The 27,015-nt window shown below is 51.0% G+C and overlaps 1 protein-coding gene and 1 non-coding gene across 2 annotated transcripts in view; both read left to right on the forward strand.

The window, feature by feature from the left end:
• Positions 1-27,015, forward strand: part of PDE10A (phosphodiesterase 10A) — a 546,467-nt gene that overhangs the window by 211,024 nt on the left and 308,428 nt on the right. The window contains exon 2 of the mRNA XM_012776792.3: positions 17,569-17,700. Coding sequence (XP_012632246.1) covers positions 17,569-17,700 — 132 coding nt within the window. The remainder of the gene's footprint in view (positions 1-17,568; positions 17,701-27,015) is intronic.
• On the forward strand, positions 14,192-14,298 carry LOC142871212 (U6 spliceosomal RNA). Its single transcript, XR_012919475.1, has one exon. It is a non-coding gene; the product is annotated as a U6 spliceosomal RNA (small nuclear RNA).

Genomic DNA, 27,015 nt, shown 5'->3' on the forward strand with positions numbered 1-27,015 from the left:
CCATAAACAGTAGTCACCGCGATGATTGTCATGACCTGTGCCGAAATATATGTGGCTTAACTTAACTCCTGGTGCTCTTCACACCTGGCTGCCAACCTGTAATTGCATTACGAATTTTCCTGTCTCAATCTGTCACCTTTGCAAATGAAATAGCAGAAAAATTGAAATAAAATCTCTAGGGAAAACCTCTATTCCTATGGTTTGTGATCTTAGAAGTCATGCTTTGCAGATTTTTTCCAAAAGTTAATTGTTAAAGATATTAATAATTCTTCCTATTTACCCATAATCGATCCATTTCCTCCTCCCCTATAAGAAACCACTAGGTTGAACTTAGCAGCTTTCAAACACATGCATATTTTAAAATTTGACTGAGTATGTATACATTCTTGTATAATATGTAGTATGCTGTGCATACTTTTAAATGTTTTAAAATGGCATGTTTTTTAAAAAAGTTTAACATCTATGGAGTATAACTGCTGGGTAATAGGATATGTTTATATTCACTTTACTACGTACAGCCAGATCGCTCCTGAAATTCATCGTGTCAATTTAAATTTCCAACATTTTCTGATGGTTCAGATATTCCTCAACATTTTGACTTGCCAGACCTTTAAATTTTTACCCATCCAACAAATGTGGAATGCTATCCCATTTCCGTTTTAACCAACCAACAATAATTTTAATAATAATAAAGCCGGTAACGATAAAAAATTAGATTAAGAATTATTTTTCAGGCATTTCTTTTTCAAACATACATGTTTCCCAGTTTTTTATATTTTTTTCTATCAATTATTAGGTGTAATTGACAACATTCGTATATATTTAAGGTGTGCACCATGGTGTTTTATATATGTATACATTGGAAAATGATTACCACAGTTAAGCTAATTAACATATCCAATTTCTTACATAGTTACCTTTGTGTGTATGTGATAAGAACACTTGAGATCTACTTAGGATTTTGGCGTATTTCAAGTTTGCAAGATGGTATTATTAACAATAGTCCCCACACTGTACTGATCTCCAGAACTTATTCATCCTGCATGACTGAAATTTTATACCCTTTGAACAGCGTCTCCCTATCTCCTCCTCCCCCAGCCCCCGGGTAGCCACCACTCACTCTACGCTCTGCTGCTACAGATTGTCTGTTTTAGATTCCCCATGTTAGCGAGACCCATGCAATGTTTGTCTTTCTGTGCCTGGCTTATGTGACTTACCATAATGTCCTCCACGTTCACCCATGTTGTCAAAAACGACAGGATTTCCTTCCTTTTAAAAGTTAAATAATATTGCATTGTGTGTATGTGTGTGTGTGTGTATATATATGTATGTATGTGTACACACACACGTATCACATTTTCTCTATTCATTCATCTGTCAATAGACACATAGGTTGATCCCATGTTAAATGCTGCAATGAACATGGTAGTGCAGATATTTCTTCAAGATACTGATTTTATTTCCTTTGCACACACATATACCTAGTGGTAGGATTGCTGGATCATATGGTAATTCTATTTTTCCTTTCTTGGGGGAACCTCCTTTTTGTTTTCCATAATGATTGTGCCGGTTTACATTCCCATCAGCAGTGGACAACGATTCGCTTTTATCTACATCCTTGCCAACACTTTTATCGATAACAGCCATTCTAACCGGTGTGAGGTGATATCTCATTGTGGTTTGGATTTGCATTTCCCTGATGATTAATGATGTTGAGCATTTTTTGATATATTTCTTGCCCATTTGTATGTCTTCTTTTGAGAAATGTCTACTCGAGCCCCTTGCCCATTTTTGAGCAGATTGCTTTTCTTGCTGTTGAGTTCCTTACATATTTTGGATATTAACGCCTTATCAGATGTGTGGTTTGCAATTATTTTCTCCCATTCCATAAGTTGTTTTCATTGCTGTGCAGAAGCTTTTTAGATGTAACCCCGTTTTCCTACTTTTATTTTTGTGGCCTGTGATTTTGGGGTCATGTGAAAAAAAATCATCACCCAAACCAATTTCAAGAATTTTTCCTTATACTTCTTCTAGTGGTTTCAATGTTTCAAGTCTTACCGTTAAGTCTTTATTTTGAATTGATTTTTGTATATGGTGTGAGGTAAAGAGGTATTTTGTTCTTTCATTATGGTTTAAAATCCTTTTTCTGTCTAAGAATTTCAAATATATCTATAGTTTTTTTTTGCTTGTCCTAGCTTCTAAAATTTTGGGAGTACTGATCTTCACTTTATTGCATGTACAGAGTCTCTTGTGTATGTATTCCCTCCTATCTTGCTTTTCAAAAATTTTACATCTTCTTCGCTGGGAGGTGTGTGCGGCTGAGGTGGTGGCGATGTTTCTTCAGGCGAATTTGCTTCTGTCCCCGGCAGGTGGTCCAGGGGCATCACCTTCCTAAAACCCAGCCTTAGGCTCCTTTTCTGCAGCATGTGGATTCCCACACCACGCAGATACAGCATGGATGTGATTCCGGATCCACGCTACACACTGCTGTCGTGTTTTCATAGACTCTGTTTTCACCAAGAGACCAGGGAGAGGGCTGGTCCTTTGCAGTCTCTTTCCCAGTGGGGCTTCCTTTCCCCATAGAGAGGTGGCCCTTCTAGAATTCTAGTCCCATGCAGCTAGCTCAGTGCCAGCTCCCCATCTTGCACAGACAGGAAGCCTAATGCCATATACATAAATAGAAATTTTCAGTGGCTAGGACACAGGGATAGTACGCTTTGGGTCCTCTACAGAACCATAACTGTAGGTGATCATACTGATAAAAAGACAGTTTTTTCTTCCTGGACCAGATTGTCACTTTATGGCATACCTATACAGTAACTTTTTATACACAGAGATTTCTTGACTTCAGGGAAGGCTTGGTGCAGGAAGAAGAGATTGTGGGGTACAGTAAGTAATGAGAAAGTGGCATTATGTCTTTTGAGACAAGAGAACAGTTTAATTTTCTCCTGTCAAACAACTGGGGGTTTTAATAATCCCAGCCTTTTAAAGTCTCAGACTTTTAAGTCTCCTTACATCTTTGACGTGATTTCTCTTTGCAATTCCACCCACTCTTTATGAGAATAATAATGTGCTAATGCTCTATTCTTCTCCTGTGCCTTTTATCCAGAGAACTCCAAGCACTTTACAGGCATTGCCATCTATCCTCACGATACCTTTGCACACTGTGGTAGCTAATCTGTTAGTAGAAAAGTCTGTTTTATGGGAAATGAAGACCAGGCAGCCCAACTGTGTTCACGGATACCAGAGAATCAGATTATGCCACGAATAGCAAGTTTGCAGGGGTGCCCACGGAAAATAGGGAGGGTCTTCCCTCTATCAAGCACAAGCAAGCTCTTTCTATGTAAAGTGATGTATAAGAAAAGCCAATTACCATCCCAGTATTCTTTAGGGAAGTGCTTTCACGTGATAGGTTCTTGTTTGATTTTTTTGTAGCTCAGGTCTCAGGGGAGGATGGCCAGTGATGTCCTCAACAGGACGAGAACAGAGTCACAGGATAGTCACAGGATCATTCCCACCAGTCCTATGTTTGCCCAGTCTCAGCATTCCCGACTGGTTTTCTATACCCGGTCTTCAGTGCCGGGTGTTTTGGGGTTTTGTTTTTATTGTTTTTGTTTTTCGTTTTTGGTCATCTTTTAATTGTAGTGCATCTTCTTGTCACTTTTTCAAGAAAGATATGCAGGTGACAAATGTCTTGGAGAGATACATACGTATGGGGACATATGGAAATCCTTCAGTTGCAGTCAAAAGGCAGCTTGGGTGCACAAGTCATTCCTCTACCAAAAACAGTGGAAGTTCTTCCCTTGCCTTCCAGACAGAATGTTACCCCAACATCTGAAGCTAGTCTGGTTCTGCCCTTTAAAATAACCTGCATTGGTTCCTTTTCTGCCTAGGAATCCACGCCCACGATAGTTATTTGATTTTTTAAAATGTTTTTTAAAAGATTTTTTAAAATGTTCAATACTTGCTCTATCTTATAAATTTTTTTAAAAAAAAAATCTTGACTCCAAGCTAACTACTGCTGTAGCCTCACCAAGCATATGGTTTTCTAATATCCAAGTCAGAGGTTTATTAAGACTGTGGTTCCCATTAACACAACGATCTACCAGAACTTTGGATCCATGTGGCTGGGGCTCCAGGTCACCCTTCCGGGGCCCATGTCGGGTGACTTTCGGGCTGCTGCCCCCTCGTGGTAGTATCCACGTGGTAGCGCTTATTTATTATCTTTTTCTTAATCTCTTAAAGTGTCCCAGCACAGCCCAGCTCTGCGTATTGCTTCCAGTAATTTATCCAAGGATTTTTATGTTTTCTTTCATCTCTCCATATATGTGAGTTATAGGATAAAATCAGGCAAAAAAAAAACCCCACAACTATCTTTTTTGGATTTTGCATCTGACAAAGGTTGATAATTTCATTCAAAAAAGACAAATGTGACCGGAAAGGTTTCAATATATCAGTTTTTCCTAATCTTTCCTTAATTATTTTTATTTCAAATGACAATTACTCCTCTTTTATTTAATGCATATAACTCTTACATAATATAAATAGTTTTACATAACAGTCTTACATAATATAAATTAGTCTCAAACACTACATGGTCAAAGGCCAACTCTTGCCCTATAGACCTGCCCTGTGTGTCCCAAAAGCAGTTTAGACCTTATTTGGGGATATCTGTTCCTCCCTGAGGCTAAGGCCACCATTCCCTTTGTCTATATTTTTCCCTTTAGTCCCTTATTTATTAATCCCTATTATTCCCTTTGCATATATTTTACACTTTTATGTATCTCATCTACGTTTTGGAAAGTTTTAAAAAATGCATTTTTTTTTTTTGCCTAAAGAATGTTACCATTCTAACCTCCCAGTTCCTCTGATAGTTTTGCAGTAGTTCTCCTGTTACCGTCTTGAGGGGCAGTATTTTGCATGGTGATAACTGGAAGGTTGGAATTGCAAACAGATCCTGTTTCTTCAAAACCATCACATTTTTTCAAAATGTCTATTATTTCTGGCAAGCTCCAAATGGAAGCCGGAAAGCCAGTCTCTGCATTGGGCCAGTGCCAGGCACTGGCGTGTCTCACTGCAGGGAGGGGGCATCGAGCGTCACGAGCACACTCACACGTGCGCGAGTGCTATGGCGAAGGTGTGCACGGTTCCGGTTTTGCAATGGAAGCTGCTCTGGAGGTGCCTAGAAAAGCAGCTGCACAGATTAGAGTCCTGATGTCTACTGCAGGCAAGCTTGACGAAGGGCCCTCGCTGCTCTTGCATTTGACTTCTAGGGGCATCAGAAAAATATCGTGCTCAAGTAGAATTCCTACTAGCTGCCCGATTTAATCTAAAAAGGGTGTATGGGTTAGGGGTGGGTGGCTACTCCCTGCACTGTCAGATTTTTTTCCTAGTTTTCTATAAAGACCAAAACTCAGTTGTTTTTTCTTAGGGAAAAAAAAACAAAAAACTTTAAACCCCTTTCTCTTTTTTTCTTTCCTCACGATCTCATTTTTGCAGACATACCAAGTAGCCTTGGACTTTGATCTATTTCAGCAGCGTAAGATGAAATCCAGTTAGAAAAAAAATGAAATGTCTTCATTTTTCTTTGGAAACATGGATTATTCAAGTTATGCTTTATTAAGTAAACAAACATGCTAGGATTTTTTTCCATGCAATGAAGCAAGTGATTGGACAAGAAGGCAAATGGTTTATTCATTTTTTTTTTTTTTTTTTTACAATTTTTGATCTCTTGGCCATCCTCCTCCTACCTACTCCCTCCAAATTTCCATAGGCATCTTGAGTTCTTGAGGGAGCCACGTGGCTTCAGACTGAGGGAGATAACCGGTGAGCTGGCCCACTGGCTGAGCCCTCCCCTGGGCTCTGTGTCATTTGGGGTGAGCTGTGTTTTGGTGATTCCTGTCTGGACTCCGCACACACTTCCGAGAGAGGAAGCGAGGGGAGCAGGCCCCGAGCCCTGTCTTTCTCGCAGACCCCAGGGCTCCGGGAAAGCTCCTGTCCTCCAGCAGGCTGGCTTCCACGCCCCTGGCCGGGCGCTGGTTCGACTCCTCTGACACGCTCTGCTCGCGGAACTCTCATGCAAGCTCCTGAGTGAGGACCGCGACGCCCGTGAAGTAGAATTCGGTTCAATCTTTACTCGCGTGATTCTGAAGAGGAGGCGTATCCATCCCCAAGAAGCGGCCTGTCCGAAGTCAGCCCTCCCCGGACAGGACCCGGGTGGTGTCTCCTGGGTGGTCACCCCAGCTGAGAAGACGCTCCCTTTGGGGACAGAAGCAAGGGCACAGACAGACTCTGGCGGGCAGGGGGCAGGGTGGGCGAGCCCCTCCTGTGCCTACGGAGGAACCCTCCAGGTGGGACAGGTGCGGACACCACGGCGCCTTTACCTTGTGTCCTGGAGAGGCCTGCCCCGGGCTGATTTGTGTCACGCCGGTTTGCAACACGTCTGGGCTGCTCTGTGATCTCCACTTCGGTCACGAGTGAAGTGGAGAACTTTTCCCAGGGGGAAATCTCTGCTTGTTTTCCTTTGGTAAGCGTCTGTTCTTGCCAACTCTGAACGGGCGCTCAGTGTGGCCGGGGGGAACCGCACAGGATGCCCTGTGTTTCCCTGTGCCCCCAGATGTCCCCGTGCCCCCAGATGGCCGGGGAGGGCCGGCTCTCAGTGCTGGTGGGATCCAACCACAGGACGCCCCTCCCTGCGTCTGCAGAGGCAGCAGCAAAGATGACAGCCCCAGGCGGCCGCAAGCCGTCTCTGGCAGTGGGCGTGGAGCCCCCCAGAGGGTGGGCACGGGCCGCTCCCTCCCCTCGTGGTCAGCACCAACGTCCATCCCTTGGGCTTTGGCTGACGTCGCTGGAGTTACAGCGCCCGGGTGGCCGTTGACCTCACTCACTCGTAAAACCAGCTGTGCTTACTGCTAATGTGAAGTTTGGAAGATACCCTCATACCTCCTGAGGGCGCTTCTTTTCCCGAGGAACCTTTTAAAAAATGTTTCCTGGGTATATATTTTTTCCAACATTATCGTTTTTCAATGTCTGTACACGATTTCTCAATTTGTTTGTTTGCTTGCTTTGGCGAATGGGGGATTGCCGGGCTGTCCCCGCTCTGTTCTCCGGAAAGCTGGCACTGGCAGCAAACGCACTTTCTGGTGGGAGGAGCCGCCTTTGCTCTTGGAAAGCCCTTGAACTCTGTCCCCGGACTCTTCCTCCGCCTGCCCTGTGTGCACAGCGACATGCCGTATCATACTCTCGTCTACATGGAGCCCCGGGAAACAGAGCCTTTATCTCTGAGATCACATTCTCTTCTCGACGCGTGTGAGCCTCTGAAGGAGAAGGCATCCGCGGACAGACCGCCAGGTGGCAGGACCCTTCGGAGCAGGGTGCTCGGAGCCTGCTCCTCTGCCTGATGGACGCAGACCCCGCACCAGCCGGGAGTTTGCAATCGGTGGCCTGGAGCTGGAGGTGACAGAGCAGGTCCCCTTGGCAGTCTGACAAGGGCAGCAGAAAGAACATGTCTCCGTAGGCAGCAGCAGGACAGGGGTGAGAACGGGAAGGGAAGAATGCACAAAAATGGTTGATTTTTCTGGGACGTGCAGAAGAAGGCCAGGCGGCTGTAAGAAGAACGAGAGTCGAAAGACAGCCTGGAGCTGCCAGGGTCGCCCATCCCGTTCCTCAGTCTGCCTCCCCAGGCTCGTGGACCCTGAGAACTGCTCACTCCCAGGACGTGGCTCCGGTGAATGGCCCACTGCACCTGCGCCCTCCCCGCCCCGGCAGGGACCTTCTGCTGCAGCAAGAAAGACGACACGACACTACGTACGTGAACGGTGGCAGCCCCGGCCTCCCGAGCGTTAGGCGTGCCTGACGGCACCCTGCGATCTCAGGCTGTCTTTCCTTCTGCCTAATCTCTGGCCACATAGCAACAGTAATAAGTGAACCTCGTCTGATCACAGCCAGTTCCCAGCAAATGAGGGAATGTGAGCAAACTCCCATTAACTACTCTTGCGAAGCGTATCTTAGAAGAATTATAAGCAACTGGTAGGCACGATTTTAGGAAGTTTAAAATGACACTTGGCATATTGAAAAGCTAAATGACTACGTGAAGCCCAGAAGGATATCAAAAAGGAACACTAATAGTGTGAGGATAGTAAGGACGAGGTTGCAAGCCTGATTTTCCTGAAGGTTCTGGCTGTCCACCTGCGGCTCTATCGTAACGATGATAATAGGGGCAATGATTGAATGCCGCATTTGTATAGCTCTTCTAATGCTCTCAATACACCTTCACATCTGTGGCACGCTTCTTAGGCTCAAAACAGCACCAAGGAGAGGGATTTTATGACCTCGTTTCATAGATGAAAAATCTGAGCCCCTAGATTAGACTGGGTGACTTCTGCTGCCTTTTCCAATGCTAACATCTGTGATCCTATTGGTTTAAATAAAATCTCCAATAGTGCACAGCAAGTGTATGGCAAAGACTCCCGCAATAAAACCTGCGCATTGCCAGCCCTGTCTCCGCGCGCAAATAAGGGTAATTTATGCGCAGTAGTTTCCCGGCTAATATTCACTCGTCTTTCCTCAGTTTCGGTGGATTGCGGGCTACGGACTTCAAGCCCCTCGCATCGCACACGGCGAGAGCCCTGACCGGCCTGACTCGGGAACCGCTCACGTGACTCACGGCGTGCACTTTCCGGCGAAACCGGCTTTTTTTTTTTTTTTTAAATCAGTATCTCTCAGAGGGATTTATTATTTGAGTAAATTTCCGTTAGACTGACTTCCAAGGGAAAATAAAGAAATAATCAAACCTTTATCTTATTTCTTATTTATTTCCACACCTTCGAAATTGGCTTAAAAGCGTTGGCGTCAGCAACTGGAGGCAACCAAACAGAAAGAGAGTTTGGTGTTGTAGACAGAGCTCAAAATGAGATCGTTAAAATGCAGGTCCGATCTTACCTCTCTGGAAGAGGCTAGGGCTGGTTATTCATTTCCCTGCTGTTTCTAACGCATAGAATGTAAGTAGAGAATCGTTACCGCTACAGCAGGACGTGTTCTATTCTGAGCGCCGCGGGACCCAGAATGCGCGCGGCCCGGCCCGGCCCGGGCAGCACAGACTGAGCCGGAATTCCCGCTTCACTAACTCCTGCCCGCGTGTCGGGAGCAAATCCTCTCCCGGGCATGGGCACATGGCATTTCGTGGGAAGTAGGACAAGGAAACCTTACTGTTTTGCAGCACGTGTCATGTTATAAATAAAGAACTTGGAGGTCTCTATGTGCGTATGGCAAGCACTCTCCCCAGCACGCTGGGAAAACAAAGGACTGAGAAAGCACGCAGAGAGCCGGCCCAGGGCAACAGCAAAGCACAGGCGTGGTGGAGACAAGTCTCCGCATTCTGAGGTCGTGGGCATGCAGGCTAGGGTCCCAGGGCCTTGGCGCTCCTCTCTCTGGGAGACTCACCTCCTGGGCCTCCCACAGCATGCTGCTGCGTGGCTGTCGCCATGGCCCTCGGAGGTAATCGGTGGAGTGTTTGTCTCGCGTAGACTGTAGGTCAGTGGAGACCATGCGGCCTGGTCCCAGCCTTTGTTCTCCAAAGCTCAGGTGCTCAGGGACACTGTGTTCAAATTCTGGTTATGTCCAGTGGATTTGTACTGTACTGAATTTTGTTATATTGAGTTCAAACAAAAACAGTTCACATTAATATTCTGGATGCTATCTATGTGAGTCTCTGTGTGTATGTGTGTAGATAAATATTTGGAACAAATTTTATTTAAGGATGTGTAAGATCAATAGACGCTCATGTTATTTCTTCTGTAAGGTGTGACATGATGTGAGCGCTGATATTTTGGCACGCTCAGTAGAAGTGAAGACTCTGGACTTTGCACACACATAGACACGTCTTCACCAGACCTCACGAGTACGGTAGCCGCCCCCCACCCCCATCCAAGGTTTTGCCTTCTGTGGTTTCGGTGACGCCTGGTCAGCTGTGGCCTGAAAATACTCCAGTATTTTGAGAGAGAGAGAGAGAGAGAGAGAGAGAGAGAGCACTAGCAAGCATGTGCATGTATTCACATAATTTTTATTATGGTATATTGTTATAATTATTGTATTTTATTATTAGTTATTATTGTTAATCTCTTAAGGTGCCTGATTTCTAAATTAGACTTTATTGTAAGTGCATAGTATACGTAGGGTCAGTCCTAGCCATGGTTTCAGGCATCCACTGGGGATCTTGGATAAGGGGGTCCAAGACCCATCCACTGGGTCCTGGTGGATAAAGGGGTACTATTGTGTTTTATTTTACCTGGTATTGCTCGAGCGTGGATATGAGTTAGAATTAACCTTCTAAAACTCGTGTCCTCATTCTGAGCACGTGGAGCAGGACCGGGTTACCTGTTCCACGGACAGTGGTAACTACAGCAAGGGGAGCCCGTCAGGTTTGTTTTATCTCACAGCACCAGACACGCTTTGGAAATCGATTGCCATTAAAGTTGATCTAATATGAAGATGAGACTAACCAGGTAGAATAACCCGACACAATGATGCAAATAATTCTGCATTGCCTGAAAAATTTGGGAAAACTATATTTTTGATTAAATATACAACTCTGTGGCTAAGTACCGATTTAAGAAATAACTTTAGAATTCAGGAAACAGTGCCGTGCCATGAAATGCATGATTTCAGAACCAACAGTTCATAGCTAGGTGTGGCAAGATTATAAATAACTAGTGCTCAGAGGGAATCTTTAGCAGCTTTAGGAATTGTATTAGAGTCTTAGCGTCTCTTGATTTATATACATCAGCATCTTTTTTTTTTATTAGACCATATTCCCTTTATGTCATTTACAATATGGGGCAATCAACCAAAAGAAGGAAAACAAAAATATATGAGACTGGTGACAGCTGCACAGACAGAGAATCTACAAGCGGGAATTGGGCGTTGGTGAGTGCGAGGCGCAGCGGCCTCTCCCAGACGTGAACGAGTGTCTTCGGGGAAATTGGTGGATGTCCCGCGTGTTCTGTTTACCCTCCCGGCCAGGGAGCCGGGCGGCAGGAGAGGCATCTGGATGCGATTGCGGATTGCATTTTCATTCATCGTGGACACTGCTGGAATCTGGAAGCACTTACGATGTCACAGTCTGGAAGCGGCACTTGAAGTATGGACAGGAAGTAAGAATGACAAAGGGTCTCTCCTGTGCGGTTCTCAAGAAATTGTCCTGGATCTTGATTCATTTCCCAAAATATCATTTTCCTTGAAGCACATAAGAAGCAATAGAGCGTTTTCAAGTGAGGAAATAAGGAATGGGATTGGAGATGAAATCATTGCTTACCAAACACCCAGATCAAATATTCTTTGCAGTGTAATTTCACAGCTCAAGGTTCAGGGGACGTGATGAGGGCGTGAAACAAACTGTCACCGCTTCACGCCGGAAGCTGGTCTGGGCCAGGCCGAGAAAGCCCCGTGGACTCGGCCTTCCCGCGCCGCCGCCGCCGAGGCCTGGTTTTGATGCCAGCACCGCGAGACAGCACGTTTTATTTCCGAATGGCTCCATTTGGATTAGTAAATCCTTTCTCGTGTTGATCCTCTCTCTCTCTCCACTTAATTCTTTAACCCGCTCCATTGAAGGTCTCAGACGCTCCTCTTCTGCGTGGCGTTCTTCATTTCTAACACAACTTACGGCTAACTGTCCGCACATGCTCGCGGTGTGATTTCTCTCTGCTGCTTAAAGACTCCTCCTTGTGAGAGGCCGTCCACGTTTGCGGGCGGTGCGGACCTCCTCTTTGCGCACGGTCGATGGCCTGCTCGGACCCCGAGAGCCCGGAACGGACAGCGTTGCTCCGAGTGTGCCTGCCGGGGCACGGCTCGGCCGGGCCCGTCTTCTATTTCTGGAGGCTGGACTCGCGTTCACTCACCCTAAAATCCCTCTAGAGCTCCCTGCCTCTTCGCAGTCACATCACATCATGGGTTGACAGTAAACTAAAGACATGCCGGCTGCGCCTTCTTTTGTAAGGATAAGTGTTTAACCAGGTCAGCCAAGCCCTGTGCTACTCAAGGGCGTTTCGCAGGGCGGTAGACTGATTGGCGTTAATTCCAGCCATTATGTGGCATTGCAAGTGCTCACATTCAAATCAGAAGTTTAAAAAATGTACCTGCCTCACAGGACATTGCATGATGTGAGACTTGATCTTAGGAGAATTGCAGATAGGATTTTCTTGGCCTCGTTTTTTTATTCCTTTTTTTTCTTCCTAATTCACACTGTGTTAATAGCAGCGCCTACATTGCAGAGCAGGGCCGCTGTGCATGGTCTCCGGCCGTGCCGGGCGTGAGATCGCCCGGTTAGGGAGGAAGCGGACCGAGCCCCAGCCCGCCGCTCCCAAACATCACACACGCCTGGGCCGCTTCCGCCCGGGGGACGGGCGCCTTTTCCTGATTTGCACTCGGGGCTTTCACGAACCACAGGTGGCCCCGACAGGAGGGCACGCTGAAATTCAGAAAAGTATACGTACGTCCAAAAATAACCCCAAAGTAAGATATGACCATGTTTTTAAAAAAATTAAACAGTAGTGAAAATTCTTAGAACAAAATACAGAAGCATCCCCTCCCCCCTCCCCATCCTTCTGTCTTGCCCCAAGAAGCAGCCACTCCCGAGCCTCTTATTTCTATTGTTTCACGTCTTATTGTACTTTTTCTAGGTAATGTATCACATCACCGTTTGTTGGTGACTTTTTAGGCGTTATCTGTTGAGTTCCTGTTACAGGACAGGCACCCCCTCCCCACACACGGACTTCCCACTGCCCCGAGCGCTGAGCTGAGCGTGTCGTGTTCCCGGCTGCTGGTTGAAGGTGCGGCACCTGCGCTATTTGGCCCGTGCAAATATCCCTCACGCCTGAGCCACAGAGGGTGCTGGAATTCCACTTTTTTTCCTCGTGCAATTTTTATTTTCTCTGCCATTCGTTAGCCTTGTTTTCTCGTGTGCTCCGTTTTTTAGCCACACCAAATTCTCTTCCGGGAAGTCTCTGCCTTCACGGCTCTCCTCGTCCTTGGTCCGCGCCCGCATTCGGGCAGCGCATGTCGTCTGGTGGCTCCCCGGCAAAGGGTACCTGGGAGTGAGTACTTGGAGACGAGATGTCTGAAAAGTCTTCCCTCCATCATATTTTCAGCGAGTGCGGAATTCCAGGTGAAGCTCGGTTTTCGTCTGAGTCCTCGTGCCTCTGCTCCGCCGGGGCTCTTGGGCTCTTGGGCTCCCTCTCGGATCCCTGCCGCTAGACTCCCCGGGCTTAGGGTCGGCGAGCCGTGCCGCCAGCCCCTTCAGATCTCTCGCCCTGCCCAGGTGGCCTGGCCTTCGACATGGACAGCTGTGTGCTGCAGTTCTGGGTGATTTTCCTGCTGCTTCTTTAATGATGTATTTTCCCCAGTGGCTTCTTCTTTTTCCTGTGCTGAATTAATCCTCACATTTTCTTATGTTGCCTCTCCTTTTGCCGTCTTCGTGTTTTTCTTCTATCTTCTGGAGGATTCCTTCCATTCTATCCCTCAAGCTCTTTGTTGGCTTTTAAAAGTTTTAGTGTTCCGTTTTTAATTTCCAAAAAATTCATTGTTCTCCAGTTGTTCCTTTTAAAGCATTCTTTGCAGTATGAATGCAGCATCTTTTCTTTTCCCTCTGAGAATATTGTGGTGCAAATAACACTTTTTCCTCCCTGCGTGGCCTCTTTGCAAGTCTCTCTCCCATTGAAGAGCGAGGCGCTGCAGGGCAGGCGGGAGCTCTGCTGGGGCGGAGGGCGGTCAGGGAGCACTGCCTGGGGAGCTTGCTGTGGGGTGACTGTGTGGGGAGACGGCCCCCCAACGTTCAGGAACCGTGCGTCTTCTCTTTGGCCCAGTTCAGGTCCTGCAGGCAAACCTCTCCTACCTCCAGGGAGGGTGAGGGAGGGCGGGAGGGTGTGCCTGGGTGGTGCACACGTCCCAGGAGCAGGACTGCAGGGCAGCTTGGGTGATGGGTTGGGGGGAGCCCACAGCCGGCCGCAGGGTGTGTTGCCGCTCGCTGAGCCCCAGCTCTGCTCCCCCTCCCTGTGCACAGTGGGTCTGAGTCTCTCTGCCTTTGTTTCCCTGAGGCATAAACCCTTCGTTTCTCCTGGGGGTGGGGAGAGTGTGTCATACACAAAATTTATTGTCGTATATTTATAATAATGCATTTTTTCCCCAAGAGTTTTCTTTAGTGCTCGCTTTGGCAGCACACTTACTAAAATTGGAACTGCACAGAGAAGATTAGCCTGGCTCCTGCAGGAGGATGACACACAAATTTATGGAGTGCTCCACATTTTCAAAAATGCTCAAAATAGACCCAAGACCTAAAAGTAAGCATGCAAACCATAAAACTCTTAGAAGAAAACATGAGGGAAAGCATTCTGACATTGAACTTGGCAATGATTTCTTGGATATGACACCAAGGCCCAAGCAACAAAAGAATGAGGTGAATTTCGACATAAAGCCTTTGTGTGTCATAGGGCACCACCAACAAAGCAAGAAGGAAACCCATGAAATGGAAGAACATATTCATGAATTATATACCTGATAAGGGGCTGCTATTTAGATTATATAATATAAAGAATTCTTATGACTTAACAACAGAAAAGACCCAAACATCCCGATTTATGATGGGCAGAGGACTTGAATGGACATTTCTCCAAAGAAGACATAGGAATGGCCAAGAAGCACGTGGAAAGATGTTTGACTCCAGTCATCGTTAGGGAAGTGCCAGAACCACAGTGGGGTAGTGCTCCACGCCCGTCAGGGTGGCTATCATCAGAACAAACAAACAAACAACAGAAACCAGCAAGAGTGGGCGAGGATGTGGGACCCCGGAGCCCTCGTGCACCGCAGGCGGGAGTGTGAGAAGGTGCAGCCGCTGCGGCAAAGAGTGTGGTGATTTCTCAGAAGATTAAACGCGGAATTGCTACATGGTCCGGCGGTTCCACTTGCATGCACGAAGGCAGGGACCGGGGAGATGTCTCACAGCAAGTCCATGGCAGCTTTGTTCGCCATAGCGACAGGGTAGGAGCAACCCACCTGTCCCCCCGAGGGAGAGTGAATGCGGAACCTGTGGCATGTGCACACAGGGAGCATTATTCAGCCTTTAGAAGGAAGGGAATTCTGCCACACGCTGCCACATGCATGAATCGTGAGGACGTGATGTTAAGTAAAATAAGGCAGTCACGAAAAGACGAACGCACACGGCGTGGTTCCGCCGATAGGAGGTACCTAGAGGAGTCCGATTCATGGAAACGGGAAGGGAAACAGCGGTTTTCAGGGACTGAGGTGGGGAGGTCAGTTGGCGGGGAACGGGGCCAGCGGTCCAGTTTTGCAACACGGAGGCTCCGGGGTGGACGGCGGTGGTGGCTGAGAGACCTGAGCATGCTTAACGCCGCAGAACCCGACGCTTCAAAGTGGCCAAAATGATACGTTTTAGGTTACGCATATCCTACCACGATTTTAACAAGTAATTCTTTTTTAAAAAAATAAAATCAAGAAGAGTCATTAAAAAGAAAAGACTTTGGTTCCCAGATATTTCATTTCACTCAGATGCTCAAAACCACCACGTGCGCGTCTCCTCCCCCTTACTTTTCCGGGCGGCGGGATTCTTGCCTGCACCGGTCCCCTCTTTGCCCGGACGCCGTGGGCAGGGGTGGCCGTGTGCTCCCTCCGCAGGGTTCACCGCTTCCGCTCCGCGCCCAAACCCAGGGCGCCGGCCCCCTCTGCTAGCGGCGCGGTCCCCGCCTGCCGCGAAACCGCTCCCGGAGCCTCGGGGGTGCGCCCTGCAGCCCAGCGTCTTTCCCTCAAGCCCAGCCCTTTGGAACCTGCTTGCGACCCCCGGTGCAGTGGCTGCCCCCTCCCTACTGAAGGACAAGGAGGACACTCCGTTTCAGCTGGACCCGCTTCCCCGGAGGTCCAAGGGGCCTCGCTTCAATCCTGGAGCAGCCGTGAGCAGGAGTGGATTCAGAGAAAAAAGAGGAAGAGAAGGAAATGCTATAAAGCGATCATATTGCGAGTTGCATAAACCAAATCAGTTATAAATAGTTTGCAGCAGTCGTGGAGGCTCTGTGCCCCAGGGTGAGAGGGACCCTCACTCTTCCTAAATGGTCCGGAGGACTCCCGGGCCATCTCCTGGGTCCGGTGTCTGCAGGCCGCAGCCTGGGATGCGAGGCTCGAACCCCAGGCACCGGGGCTCCGTGCAATCTGCGAGAGAACCCATGCCGGGCGCAGCGACATCCACAGGCCTTCCTGCTAGAGCTCGGCCGGCCGTTGTCCTTGTTCAGCCTCAGAGCACAGGTGGCACCGCAGTGCGGAAGGCAAGGGGGGCCTTCTGGGGTCCATGAGCCTGTGTCTAATGTCACACTGAACTCCCGGGCAGGCTGTGGAGAGCAGAGCGGCCCCCGCTGTTCAGGTGGGGCGGATACGCCCGGGGAGAACCTGGCGACCCGTGGTAGCCACACCCGAGATTCCACAGCGGAGGGGGGACATGGGGGGAATCCGGGTCCAGCCCAGGCCCTTCGCCCCCCGTGCAGCGCAGGTCCCGCCCCCCGCGAGCAGCCCGGGGGCTGTGCCGGTCCACCCGTCAGACCCCGGCTCCCAGACCCATCTGGGAGACACAGTCGTGCCTGGGACTGTATTTTCCGTAGCTTGCTGCAAAATGCTTCAGCACCAACGGCGGGCCGCAGGGTGTGTGGGTGAGCTTTAGTCTCCATCCCAGGGGCGGTCAGGTAGCATCGGAGGCACCTGCTCGATGACACCTGTCACAGGTGTTTAATATTTGCAAGAAACATTGACATCCTGTATACTCCACGGGTGGCCACTGTGGGCCCTTCACCTCTCTGTGTCGCCGGCGGGCAGCAGAGGGCTGGGACCAGCAGCCCGGGCGTCGGGCTGAGTCTAGCTCCTCCCCTCCGCGTCTCCTCTTCCCCATCTCCGCAAGCCCCTTCGCGGAGATGCTCACGCTCACATTCCTTGCGCTTTGGGTCTGGTCGGAGGCTCTAGAGCAGGCGTCCTCAAACTACCGCCCGCGGGCCGCATGCGGGTGTTTTTGCCCGTTCGTTTTTTCATGTCAAAATAAGATAACATGCGGTGTGCATAGGAATCTGTTCATAGTTTTTTGTTTTTTTTAAAAACTATAGTCCGGCCCTCCGACGGTCTGAGGGACAGCGAACTGGCCCCCTGTTTAAAATGCTTGAGGCCCCTGCTCTAGACGGTGCAGGCTCGACCGAAACCCCCTCGGGAAACCTGCGAGGGCAGGCCGACTCTCAGAGCGCATGGGACAGACCCAGGCCAGAAGCAGGTGTCCTGGCTAAAGTGCGCTCCCGCCCCTTAGACTCGGGCTCGGTGGGGCAGAGCTGGGCTTACCTGCGGGCCTGTGTGTGTGCGCCCCCGGTCTGATGTCAGCCTGCCTTTGTTTACCCTGAGTCACGCCGCCCGTTGGAGCCCTGGTCGCACTCTACTCTATGTGAGCCCGGAAACTTCCAGGGCAAGCCCTGCTCCCCACTATGAGGCCGCCTTCAGCAGAGCCTCACACTCACGCCAGATCCTTCTTGCTCTCTGCAGCCAGCTGCCTCCCCTTCCCACGGCAAGGTGGCGGCAGAGCACGGGCGCTGCTGGCTCTGCAGAGGACAGACCCCCGGGAGCAGACGAGCGGTGACCCGGCGGAAGGCACCCCGGACGGCGGCAACGCGGCAGGTAAAAAGGCGCCGTGACGTTCCACCTCCCTCCACACTATTCCACCCCCCTCCACACTATTCCACCTCCCTCCACACTATTCCACCCCCCTCCACACTATTCCACCTCCCTCCACACTATTCCACCCCCCTCCACCCCCCTCCACACTGTTCCACCCCCCTCCACACTATTCCACCTCCCTCCACACTATTCCACCCCCCTCCACCCCCCTCCACACTGCTCCGCCCCCTTCCACGCTGCTCCGCCCCCCTCCACGCCGCTCCGCCCCCCTCCACGCCGCTCCGCCCCCCTCCACACCGCTCCACCCCCCTCCACACCGCTCCACCCCCCTCCACACCGCTCCACCCCCCTCCACACCGCTCCACCTCCCTCCACACCGCTCCACCCCCTCCACACCGCTCCACCCCCCTCCACACCGCTCCACCCCCTCCACACCGCTCCACCCCCTCCACACCGCTCCACCCCCCTCCACACCGCTCCACCCCCTCCACACCGCTCCACCCCCTCCACACCGCTCCACCTCCCTCCACACCGCTCCACCCCCCTCCACACCGCTCCACCCCCCTCCACACCGCTCCACCTCCCTCCACACCGCTCCACCCCCCTCCACACCGCTCCACCCCCCTCCACACCGCTCCACCCCCCTCCACACCGCTCCACCCCCCTCCACACCGCTCCACCCCCTCCACACCGCTCCACCCCCTCCACACCGCTCCACCCCCCTCCACACCGCTCAACCCCCCTCCACACCGCCCCACCCCCCTCCACACCGCTCCACCCCCTCCACACCGCTCCACCCCCTCCACACTGCTCCACCCCCTCCACACCGCTCCACCCCCCTCCACACCGCTCCACCCCCCTCCACACTGCTCCACCCCCTCCACACCGCTCCACCCCCCTCCACACCGCTCCACCCCCCTCCACACCGCTCCACCCCCCTCCACACCGCTCCACCCCCTCCACACCGCTCCACCCCCCTCCACACTGCTCCACCCCCCTCCACACTGCTCCACCCCCTCCACACCGCTCCACCCCCCTCCACACCGCTCCACCCCCCTCCACACCGCTCCACCCCCTCCACACCGCTCCACCCCCCTCCACACTGCTCCACCCCCCTCCACACTGCTCCACCCCCCTCCACACTGCTCCACCCCCTCCACACTGCCCCACCCCCCTCCACGCCGCTCCACCCCCCTCCACACCGCTCCACCTCCCTCCACGCCGCTCCACCCCCCTCCACACTGCTCCACCCTTCCCCGAGTTCTCCCGAGGTTCTGGGCTGGGGCCTCGCGGGCAAAGCGGCCGGGAAAACTGCCCGTGATTGGGAAAGTCCCGGGACTTCTCCGTGTCAGGATAGAGCCGGGGATACAGACGTGACCTTCTGTGAATTTTTTAGGCACTCTGTATTTTTTTCCCCTTTTTATTTTTTGAAGTTCGGCCAGGCGCTTTTCTTGATAAATACAGCTGCCAAATTAGTAACTTACCATCACAATGAAACATAACATCCTTACTCACCAACGAGCAAGGACAAGGACACTTTCAATGTGAAAATAATTTACATTCTATTTATCTGGTGGCTTTCCCTGCTACACTAAGTACTCGCAACAAGTTCCCGATTCATTAAACATGTTTGTGAAATAGCGTGATTGGGACCTCAGAAGCCAAGTTCCTAAAATACGAAACAAATATGCTTTTCTCTGTTTCCAAGGTAGATGGCTATCTTTAAAAGTGATCAGTTTGTATATTTAGGCATGTTTGTAATAGGAAAACACTATAACTTCTCCACTGTCCATTTTTATATATTGATAAAAATGACAAGGACTTTGCACACGGCCAGTGGAAGACTCCCTTTGACCCCCGTGCAGGCGCCAGCTCGCAGTTCTAGCAACGCCGTCGAGCGAGCCGCGCCGTGCGCGCTGGGCCTGGCGGTGCAGGCAGGACCGAGACACGTGCGCGCGGTCTGCCGGGGCAGAGGCCGCGAGGAGCCAGCGCGTGCTAGAGCTCCGGGGAGTGGCCAGCTCCCAGAAGGGACAGTGTGAGCGTGCCCAGAGCTCCGTGAGGTCGGAGCGGGCGTGGAGTCTCAGGGCAGGCCGTGTCGCAGGGACTCGAGGCCGCGTCGTGAAGATCCGGGGAAGGGGCGCTGGGCGGAGGCCACGGGCTGACACGGATCCAGGCTGGCCCGTCCCGGGCGGAGCGGGAAGGCGAGGCTGCCACGGAGCAGTGAGCGGGGGGATGGCCGTGGAGAGGAGGCCACAGGCAGGGGAAAAGGCACATCCTTGGAGGATGTGCCTTGGAGGCCACAGGGTTTGGTCTCCATCCTTGGAGGCCACAGGGTTTGGTCGGCAAGTGTTGGGGAAACTTTAGAAGCTCTGAAGCGAAAGAATGGCGAGATGTGACGTGTGGCTTCGAGGGACCCTCAGTCTCGTGTGGAATGGGCCGAGGGAGAGCCAGGCTGGCTGGGAGTAGAGGTCCCACGAGGGAAGCAGAGATGACGCCCGGAATGTGGGCGTCCTAGGAAGACAGTTGGCCTCTGAACTTGTCCTCCTGGCTGAGCTGCCCGAGACAGAGCAGCTGCAGAGTGAGCCCCAGAGCGCCCGCCTGCGAGACTGGGGGGGAGCAGCCCCCAACAGAAGGCCGAGAGGAAAGAGGGAGGCTGGGCGGTGGCCTCAAACCAAGCACAGGAAGCGTTTCAAGGAGAACGTGAGCCACTGAGACAAAGGCAGAGGGACAGGAGGAGGAGTTGGCGATGTGGAGCCCATGGTGACCTTGACCAGAGCTGTCAGTGCAGGGCGGGCAGGGAAGTGGCAGGAGAGCTTCCAGGGGTGAAGGGAGGGGACCCACTGGAGGCAGCCAGTGCAGATAACTCTTCCACTGCGCCTGTTGTAGAGACAAAGTGGGGACAATAGCTGGCAGGGAGGGGGAGGTGCCTGATTTTGTTCAGCGAAATTCTGATGGGGCTGGCCCCGGGGTTAAGGCTGAGAAGAATGTTTCGTCTTTTAAAAACTCTTTTGAAAAACCTGCTTTCCCTTTGGACGAAACCATGTCAATCTCTTATTCGTAAGTCTTTTTCTCCCTAAGAGAAATGGGTGGCAAGCGGAAATAGGATTTACAGTCTCCTAATACTGTTTTGCAACGCGTTCTTTGATCAGTAACGAAGATTCATTTCCCTCCACGGTTTCTCTTCTTGTCTGGGCCACTTTGGAAGCTCTAGGAAAATGTACTGATTTGGTCACAGACTTCGAGGTTTTGATGGGGACCAGGGGCTAACACTGAGGCCAGGGAGTGTCCATAAGTAGACGGGCCAGCTGGGGGAGGGACAGAGACTCAGCGCTGTGCAGTCCCCACCCTTTGCTTTGCAGGGACAGAAGCTGGACTTTATTAGCTGACCCCCGTCTTATCAGGCTGGTGCTACCTTATGGATTCATCAGAACACCGGATCAAGGCACCCGCAATGGCAATGATCCCTCTCTAGCCGCCAGCGTGTTCCTGTCTTTGATCCATGGAAACCTCTGTCCCGATGTCGAGATCTATAGGAAGCAGAAACAGTAATCGGAAGTTGCTTAGTGAGCATGGGATGGAGGCACAGGGAGACAGCTCTCTTGAAGGATGTTTCAGCTACCCCACGGCAATTCTGACATGTTCTCATTGCCCAGCTGAGAAAATGCTCCTGGAGGCTTGCTTTTGCCTCTCAGACTTTACCTCCCCTCCCTGCGGAGCCGTGTTCGCCTAACCCGTGCACGTCTGATGCCAGCTTCCTCCAGCCCACAGTCCCTCTGCATGCTCCCAGGGTGTGTCACTGTCTCCTGTGCTATTAGAGGATTACGCACTAAGAGTGTGGCTGTCCTCCCAGAGCATGTTTTTTCCTCCGAGTCCTTGGAAGAGCATGCCACTGCCCCACTGACTGCTAACAACAGGAGCTGGCTATTGCAGCTTAGCGTTTGATTTGGGTAAATCCATTTTTCCTTCTCCACTGTCGTACCCCTGTTGTCATTATAAGTAATCTCCGTTCTTTTTGGAGGAAGAGGGAAATTTTCATTTTGAGTGCAAATAAATAAAATTCCCAGTGATTGCTTTATTGACTGTCTTAATGGCGCACAATTGCAATAGTTTTAAAGCTTTAGCATCGTTTTTAAAATGATAGATGCCATACCTTGCCTTTTATTAAAAATCTATTCCCTAAATTATAATAGCCATCTTATATATTAAAAGAGATAATGAATTACAACCAAGAGATATGTATGAATAATTTTCTAGCTGAAGTTCTACTCACTGCCATTTATGTTTGACATGGCACGATTCTGTTACAATGATGTGAACCATCCCCTGGCTGCATGGGATTTGCCTTGCCACTCCAACGAGCACTGTTCGAAGACCTGCTCTGCATCTGGCACCATGCTAGGCACTGTGGGGAGCTTGAGGAAGTCTAAAACAGTATCTCTGGTTTAAAAGGTTTTGTCTCAGAAAGCTCTGCAAGAATTCCTGGGTCCCATCCCCTGAGTCTGGTCTCGCAGCGTGGGGTGGGGTTCTGGACTCTGCCTTGGCAGGAGGACCACGCTTAGAAGACCGTCCTCCTTTCTGAGGAATTTAAACCCTCTGGCCGATTGTTGGCAGCTGAAATGATTTCCACCTGGTCTTAACTTCACCTGTCTCAGGAGTGGAGACTGCCTGGATTGAGACGCCAGCAGGCAGGTTCTTCTTCCTGGCCTGGGCTCTGGCTCTGTGCACGCCACACCTGGTCCCTGGTGCCTTCTGAGCACACACGGTGTTGGTCACCGAGGGTGTCCTGAGAGACGCCCTGTGTGTAGACAACCCGAGGGAGACCCGAAGGGTGGGGCAGAGCCGGGCACGGGCGAACCCTGGCAGACACCACAGCTTCTATTGACTGAAGATGGAGTCAGTGTGTTATTTTTCTTCTTGAGCAAAAGGCATGAGATGATCAAGTGCATCGCAGGGAAGATGTTTTTGTTTATCTGTTTGCTTTTGCATCTCTTTGTGTGTTTATTTTTCTCTCTCGCTCTTCTCAGAGCTCTGCCAAAAGGGATAGCTCCTGTCCAGTGAAACCTGTTCACAAAACCCAATCGACAGATTATTAATTTTTTTTTCTATGTGTTGCTGAAATTTCATTGATTTTCCCCCACCTTAACCGTGAACATATGGGTGTATTTGCAGGTGTGAGGGAAAGAACCGACATGCCTGTAAGGGTTTCAGTGGTGACAGACAGGATGACATATGTGAACTCTCTGTCAACTCTTCTTGGAAAGGACTCCATACCAAAAAAATAGATCCCAGGTTGCTGCAAAATTTACATCCCCATAATTCCTGCCGCGGGCGCTGATGGACGTCACCCCAGCCGCGTGTGTCCCTCACTACTGCACAGGGCGGGAGGGTTGCAGGTTCGGTCTGCAGCTCAGAGGGGCGTCTCGTGTGCGCCTCCCTCTTCTCCTTCCCGATCACCACGCGGCTGTGTCTCTGAAGGCGTGCACACATGTGGATCCTTCCAGAGCGGCTGCCGTGGTGCCAGTCTGTTCAGCTGGCGGTGGGGATTGTTCGAGGACCACAGCCAACAACGCCCACGGCTCTTTCTGGCCCGGAGCCCGAGGACCGGAGCCAGCTCCCAAACGTATACAGACTCTCTCTGTTAGGGTACAACAGGCTGCCGTGCGCGGCACTGCTGCAGCTGGGCTTACCCCCTCCTGGGTGAGCGAGTGTGAATGTGTTTGGGTGTGTGTGTATGGCAGCCTTGAGAAGCATGTGGGAAAAGAAAGTGCTAGAAGCTGCATTTTCCGTGACCTGATTACCGCGCATGCAACTAATTGCCTCGTCCATTCATCTTTGGGATCTGCTTCTGAGACTTGAGACGTCGCCTCCTTACCGCTGTGATACCAACCCCAGTGCTTCCTCCTGTAGAATCTCCAGGGATTTGGAAACGAGGAGGGGCGGCTGCAGCCACAGCTGGTTCTTGGCAGGGAGGGAGGAGGGGAGCCTGGGTCAGCGAGCTGGGGGGCTGCTGGGAGGGAGGGACCGGCCAGGGTGAGGACAGGGAGATGGGAGCACTCAGGGAAGGTCAGGTCACGCTCACTGCCCTTGGTCTAAAGCACAGAGCAAGGTACAGGGTGATCTTTGGAGTAAGTCAGCAAGCTGGACAGTTTCTGAGCATTCAGATGTGTAGTTTCTTATCCAATTCTAGAGAGAATCAGATGGATCTCCATGCTCCTTTAGCTTCATGTCTAAAAGGACTGTTTGAACTCGGTGTCGAAGCTTTGAGCTGATCTGCCGTCTCCACTGTGCGTTGACTTTCTTCGGAACGTGTGAAGGAGGAAAGTGCATTAACAGCAAGCGTGAGTGACAAAAGGAACCGGCGTGTCTCATCTCTGTGTTCTTTTTATGGCTTTACTCACAAAGCCCTTTTATGTCTCTGAAACCTGGTGAAATGATGAGCATGTTCTTGTCCCACGCCCTATGCTGAAGGGACAGGCAAAGGCTAAAGCCACAGTTGCGTGGGCCCAGCGTTCCAAGTTCAGAACCCCTGAGATGGACGGACCTTCCTGAGAGAGGAACGGGACCTTGCTGTCCTGGAACCCACGCCGGGCGTAGCACGAGGTGACTGCGAAGTGTGATTACGCTATCAGACTAAGTTGTTGCTGTTTTGTCTCATTAGAAATAACTGCTTGCAAGGTTGCAAACAGACCCAAGAACCCGGCCCTTGTGACACGACACGGTCTTCACTTCTCCGAAGTGAGTTGTTCCTCGAGTGAGATGCGTGTACGTGACCTCTAAGAGAAGCAGAATAAGATTTACGAAAATGCATCTCAAAATCCACAGGCACGTGTAAGAACAGTGGGGCCCCAAGACATCGGGGCCAGCAGGCCTCGCCACCGCGGGTCCCCACCCATCTGCTTAGGGTCAGCATTTGACCTTTTCCCGCAGCAAGTTTCTGTTCCGAGGTCGCAGTCCGTGTGTTAAGAACCGCAGAGCTTCGGGTCCACGCAGTTCCAGTGCAGACAGAGAGAGCATCACGCAGGGCACACGGAGCTGCAGACGAGGTGGCCACGCAGCTGTGTGGCGGCGACAGGCAGGCTGCCTGGGACAGCCAAGGGCACAGGGGGCCTCTGTCCTTTCCTGCTCCTGGCTGCTCTGACTCTCCTGACGCCCCTCAGTTCAGCACATCCGCACGTGAGCCGCCCACGGCCACTCTCCCGCGGTGAGCTACTTGATCTTAACTGTCCGCTCTTTGCCACTCGGACTTCTGAAATGCCATTGCAAAGTCCCCTGTTCCTTGCTGGGCTGCCTGTGCGTGCATCCCCCAAAGAGCAGCACTGTCACGTCTAGGCGCGTGACGCCGCCCGGGCCACACATCAGAGATGGGGATCGAGCCCCGAGTGTCGGCCGGGAGGTCCTCTCTCGGGCGAGAAGCCCCCAGCGTCAGGGACTGGGGAACAGGGTCTGGCTTCACTGGGAGATAAAGGGTCACTTCCAGAAGGAGATGGAGAAAAGACAGGGTGTTTATAGAAAATCCTTTTTAAAAATGTAGCTGCTCTCTGCTGCAGTTCTTTGCAGCCGGAGCTTCCCTTCCAGCTGCCCCCCAAAACCTTGTCTTCTCCAGGACTCGGGAGGGCCCGGCTCCCCCGCACCCTCCCTGCCTTCGCTTCTGCATCAGTTGCTCTTCCAGCCTCCTCGCAAGTCTACGCCGCCTTGGTTACGCCCCACTCCAAACACATGCACGCGCGTGTGCACACATGAACACACACACGTGCATACGAAGACTAGACCATCCACCACTTTGCGGCAACAAGGTATCTTGTTCTTACATCTCTTACTGCTCTGCGATTGTTTACGTCTCCCTCCCCGTCCAGACTGCGGCTTTCGTGGTGGCAGGAACCTTCTTATTCACGTCTGTATCCCCAGAACCCAGCACGGTGTCGGGACATGTCAGAGATTCAATGACAGCAGTTCCCGTCAAATCAAAAGAGGTGGCCTAACCCACGTGTGTGCCGCGGAGTGGCTAGCATGTGCAGCGTTCCCTTGAAAAAATATAGGGAACATTGACAGTGACAGACTTTGTCCCTGGTTTTGCAGCTCTGCATATAATTGGAGGGCAAAGGAAACGCGCGTGTGTAATGCACATGGCCGTGCAAGGCCCCGGGGCGCTTTCCATCAGTGGGCGCCTGGACGGGCGGCTCTTTGGCAAGCTTTCCTACTTTCCCAGGAATTTGTGCCCAGCCTGTGAAGTCAGAGCCACTTGTTTTAACAAAGTAACTTTCCTCTGTCTGTGAAATAGTCTGCGGGACAGTGGATCGCTCATGTATTTGCTGGACACGTGCAGGGCATCTGAGTCACTGTGACCCACTAGGCACGAGGAAATCCAGTGCTATCACCAGCATCTCTGTCTCGGTCCTGCTGTTTGCAGCACTGAGTGGATGCAGGTTCCACACGGAGCTGAATCTCCAACAACTCCCCAGCCCCAGCTGCCGGCCAGCCTGCATGGCCGAACTCCCCAGACGTCTTCCTTTCTGCTCTTGGTACCTACAAAGTCATCACAGCATGGCAACTTCATCCTCCACCCAAGACAAAAGTCACGTAAATGTTAAGCATCGACTTCTTCCTCAGGAGATCATCCTAGGCTTACAGGAGCCTAGTGAATTGCATAGTTTAAATGTTATTCAGAAATTGGAGATAAGCTAGTAGGACAACACTTCTGCAGCAAAACCTGATTTAAATTAAACTGTGACTATCTAACTAACTCCAATCCCCAAACTATATAATGCATTGGGCGATAAGTGGCATTTCAGAATTCTTCCCTGATGTTCTATGTAATGTTACCTGCAAAAGGGTGAAACAAAGGGACAGCTGTATAGGTGCCTGTGCCAGGAGGCTCTAAGTGGCATCATCTTTTATAAAAAACAGATCTATTGGCATATCGCTCACATACCATACAATTCGCCCTTGTGAAAACGTGCAATCTGGTAGTTTTTGGCATATTCACAGATACGTGCAACCATCACCATATTCAGCTTAGAACTTTTTCATTATTTCGGAAAGAAACCCCATGCCCTTTGGTTCTCACCCCCAGGGTCCCTGCCCCGGGCCCTCCCCTCACCTCTGAGAATCACCTTCTGTCTTGCTGGGACCTCCTATCGTTCTGGACTTCCGCGTGAATGGAGTCGTGCGGCATCTGGTCTTTTGAGACTGGCTTCTTTCACTTAGCGTTAGGTTTTCAAGGGGTATCTGCGTGGTAGCCAATATCAGTATTTCATTCCTTTTCATGGCCAAATAGTCTTTCGTTGTCTGGATATGCCACATTTTGTGTACCCCTTC

The sequence above is a fragment of the Microcebus murinus genome, chromosome 5 (genome assembly GCF_040939455.1).
Source record: "Microcebus murinus isolate Inina chromosome 5, M.murinus_Inina_mat1.0, whole genome shotgun sequence".
Lineage (NCBI taxonomy): Eukaryota > Metazoa > Chordata > Mammalia > Primates > Cheirogaleidae > Microcebus > Microcebus murinus.